Raw genomic sequence first — 3735 nt, forward strand, 5'->3', positions numbered from 1 at the left:
GGGGAAAGGCTTACAAGAGGTTTACTCATGCCCTGCTGTATGACATGACGGCAGCGAGGCTGATTTGAGCGAGTCTGTGGAATCAGGTGGTGAGCGTGTACGGAGGAACAGCAGTGGGAGAGATTGAAGATGGAGACAGAAATAATAATAGTGAAGGTCAGAGAACAGGAAGTGTGAATTGGTAAAGAAAAGGCACCAGAATGAATAATGCACAGTGAATAAACAGCTCCCGGCTTACTTTCTCTTGACACTTCATTGTTTGTTCCTCACAATGATACATGTATATACAATAATACGAATGTTCATGATATAAAGCCATCATCACGTTATTGACAAAATGAGCGTTAGATGCTTTTTAGTAAAATTTAGTAACTTCTGGCATAAACTTAACACAGTCAATGCTTTCTTTATGACTCTTTAAACAGAAATCATCATGAGTTATACTAACCTCAAGACACAAACCCTCGAAAAGTATCACCACTAAAACACAAATTTCCTCTCTTGAAATAGCCAACTTGTTATGATTGTAAATTCATGGAACTAGCACCAGCTCATCTGTGTTGGTGAAAATCATATAGTATAAAACAATAGCTATTTGAATTAAAGATCTAGGTCCTGTTATCCTCCTATCATTTAAATAATTCTCATAGTGTAACAAACACATAGCGAGAGCAGCCGTAACACGTAGTACTTAGCAACATGTCACAGTGATACGGCTCGGAACAATAGAACCTGTTTACCATAGTTGCTCCCGTTGAAAGGACGTCCCCACCACCAGTGTTGCTATAGAACATGATACATATAGAATACAACACGGTGTATTTCGCATCACCCTCGGTACAAGCCCGACTGCGGGAAGGATCGCCCGAAGGCCGGATGGTGATCCGACCCGCGGGATGGCTGGGACCGAGGGTGATGCGGAATACACCGTGTTGTATTTTATTTATGTCATACTCACCCGAGAAAACACATGTTTCGATGTGAAATGCGCCAGAAGTTGAGAAAATGCTGTCTCCTCGAACAAAAGATTGTAACAACAGCTATTCTAACGTTTGAATCCGGTATTCGAATTTTCAACCGTGCCGTATTCGGCCCGTTCGAAATAGTTCGATTTACTCGAAGGAAGCCCGCGATACGTACTTAGTACCCGTGTGATACGGAAAGTTATCACACGGTCTGGAACACCTGTATTGAACATTTTCGCGTCACAGGTATGACATGAAGCTCCCTACAATACACCGCGGGCCCACTCCAGCAGCCCTCAGGAAAAACACAGGAGGTTCAAGTTTCCTGTGTGTAACGTAATCCCTGCACCAATCACTCTCTCTCTCTCTCACTCATTCTTTCACCCACTCTCACTCAATCACTATCTGTAATAATTCCTTCCGAATTTTGTTATTTATTGAACATGTCCCGTTCCGTTTACCTGTTTACCCTAGCGGATCCCGTTGAAAGAAAATACCAACCTCAAGTGTAGAACATGATATGGCACCTTACAATGCACCCGCCCGTGCCTGCAAGATAAACACAGCCTGTTTCCTGTTGTACCGTGTTTTTGTGCCCGTTTGCTCGGTGGGAGGACTTCATATGTTGGGATCTTGTCTTGTACCGTCTCCTGCAGCTGGGCCAGTTAGCGGATAGAAACAACACCAGAGACTCCAGAATCAGCTGCCTGATCCACAATGGCTGCAGGTATGGTGCAGAATATCAGCAGAATCAGGCTTGACATGCATATGTGACGCGTTGATATTTTAATTTACATGTCTGGTGTTTGTAGCCAATCTAACGCAATGTTGTTTAGCATTGTTTAAACCTGAGTGTTGTGGACGTGCGGACAAGAGGACTATTATGACTTTAAACCATGTCGCATAAATCTACTGGACAAAGTTTATGCACCTCGAATCCCTGCTCCTCCTTCAAAACAAACATGCTGCACAAAACAAACCGAATGCTAATAAAAATGACGGACATGCAACAACTCGCTCAAATAAGTAAAGCTCCTCTTCTCTAGTCACGTGTCACCCTTGACACCGTGCGGAAATTTCCATCCTAAACTGGCTGTAAGATACCTACGCATAGAACCATAACGAGCAAGTCAGATACGATTTCGGGGAGGGGTATACACTCAGGTGTTTGTCGCAGATTTCACCTGGGCTGATTGATTTAATTTTTGTCCTTTCCTGCTCTGTGTATTTACCGTGGACCCTATCTATAAACAACAACCAGATGTTCTGTTCTTCGCCTTGGTATCAACACTATCTTAGCTAACTCAATCACTGATTAATTCACTCGAACTCACCCATTCACTCTCATTAAATCAGCACCCGTCCATTCTTTTCTTTAATATCACTCAATCAATGTCAGCCTGAATTAGCCACCCCCCCCCCCCCCACACACACACACTATTTCTATTATAAGGTGGGGTCACACATGCGTATATTAAGGTCCGTTTGAGGTGCGTATGAAGCTCTTAGTCTCTACCAGGCTCCACAGGTCGCGGGGAAAATAGTACAAATTGGACAAATATAGATACATAACATGCCAGATGAGTTATCTGACCGAGAAGTATGGTTAGCGACCCATATAACTCTTCTGAAATGTTACCTATTTACGTTTGTCCAATTTGTATTATTTTTCCAATAACCTGTGGGGCCTGGTGGAAGTAAATACTCCCATGCGCGCCTCATACGGACTTAAATATATACGCAGGTGTGACCCCACCTATAGACGCAAACTTCTGGATGCAGGCCACTCTTGACGAGGAGACTTTATCAAGTAGCAGGTGGTATTTCTGTATAACTTCTCTCGAAAGTTTTTTCAACATTTCAACTGCCGCCTACACCGCCACTGATATAAATTTTGATGCCAAACTAGGAAGAAAAGGGAAGAACGCACCAACAAAAACATAAAAAGGTTACTTCAGCGAGAGAAGGTTACGTAAGGCGACGCTATTGAACGTGCCTTATTGACATAAACAATAGCACCTGTAACCCAAGCAGCTCCCGATGAAAGGATGTGTTGTTATAGAACATGAGAAGGCTCCTTACAATACACCACACGTCCATTATAGAGGCCCGTGTCTGCAAAATATACAAAAAACACGCGTACGTTGTGCTGCTTTTGTGCCTGTTTGCTTGATTCTTTTAGCGGCCGGCTGGTCTCGCCAATGTATGTGCTGTTGCAGTTGAGCATTTAGTAATGCATCGGCGAGACCGGGCGTCCGCTAAAATAAAGGTACGAAGAACATTGCAGACCCAGCGCTAACAGCTACTTCACTGCCGTTTTCCACGACCCACAACACAACCAGGGACACTCTGTCAATCTCCACATCCACATATATTCTAGCCCGCGAACCCCGCTGGTTCTAATTAGTCTAGTTAAAGAGGCTAGATACGAGAGAATATACAATCCCACCCTCAACAGGAAAGGAGGCTACGGATGTAACTTTCCGGCACATGGGATTTGGCGCTGTAACTCAAACAACAGGAGCTAATTAGCTCATTTGCATTAACTACGTCTTAACTTTGTTTCCTATTGGACCGTTTCCAAACTGTCTTCAGCTCCTTTGCATATCATTTCATAGTTAGGGTATACAACCTGCTCTTCAAGATCTCTTCACTGTCACTTACGAAAAACATATTTGCTTCTTGGCGTATCTTATTACCTGGATGTCTAACCTTCGACGATCTGAACTTATGTTCTTATACCCCTGTCACATTAAAGGGTAATGCTCAC

The 3735-nt window shown here is 43.4% G+C and overlaps 1 protein-coding gene across 1 annotated transcript in view; it reads left to right on the forward strand.

The window, feature by feature from the left end:
• The first annotated feature begins 1580 nt into the window (after window positions 1-1580).
• The window catches only part of LOC118417381 (poly [ADP-ribose] polymerase tankyrase-1-like), a 6501-nt gene continuing 4346 nt past the window's right edge, over window positions 1581-3735 (forward strand). Inside the window, exon 1 of the mRNA XM_035822933.1 lies at window positions 1581-1692. Coding sequence (XP_035678826.1) covers window positions 1683-1692 — 10 coding nt within the window. The 5' untranslated portion in view covers window positions 1581-1682. The remainder of the gene's footprint in view (window positions 1693-3735) is intronic.

Source organism: Branchiostoma floridae, chromosome 6, assembly GCF_000003815.2.
Source record: "Branchiostoma floridae strain S238N-H82 chromosome 6, Bfl_VNyyK, whole genome shotgun sequence".
NCBI classification, from domain to species: Eukaryota; Metazoa; Chordata; class Leptocardii; order Amphioxiformes; family Branchiostomatidae; genus Branchiostoma; species Branchiostoma floridae.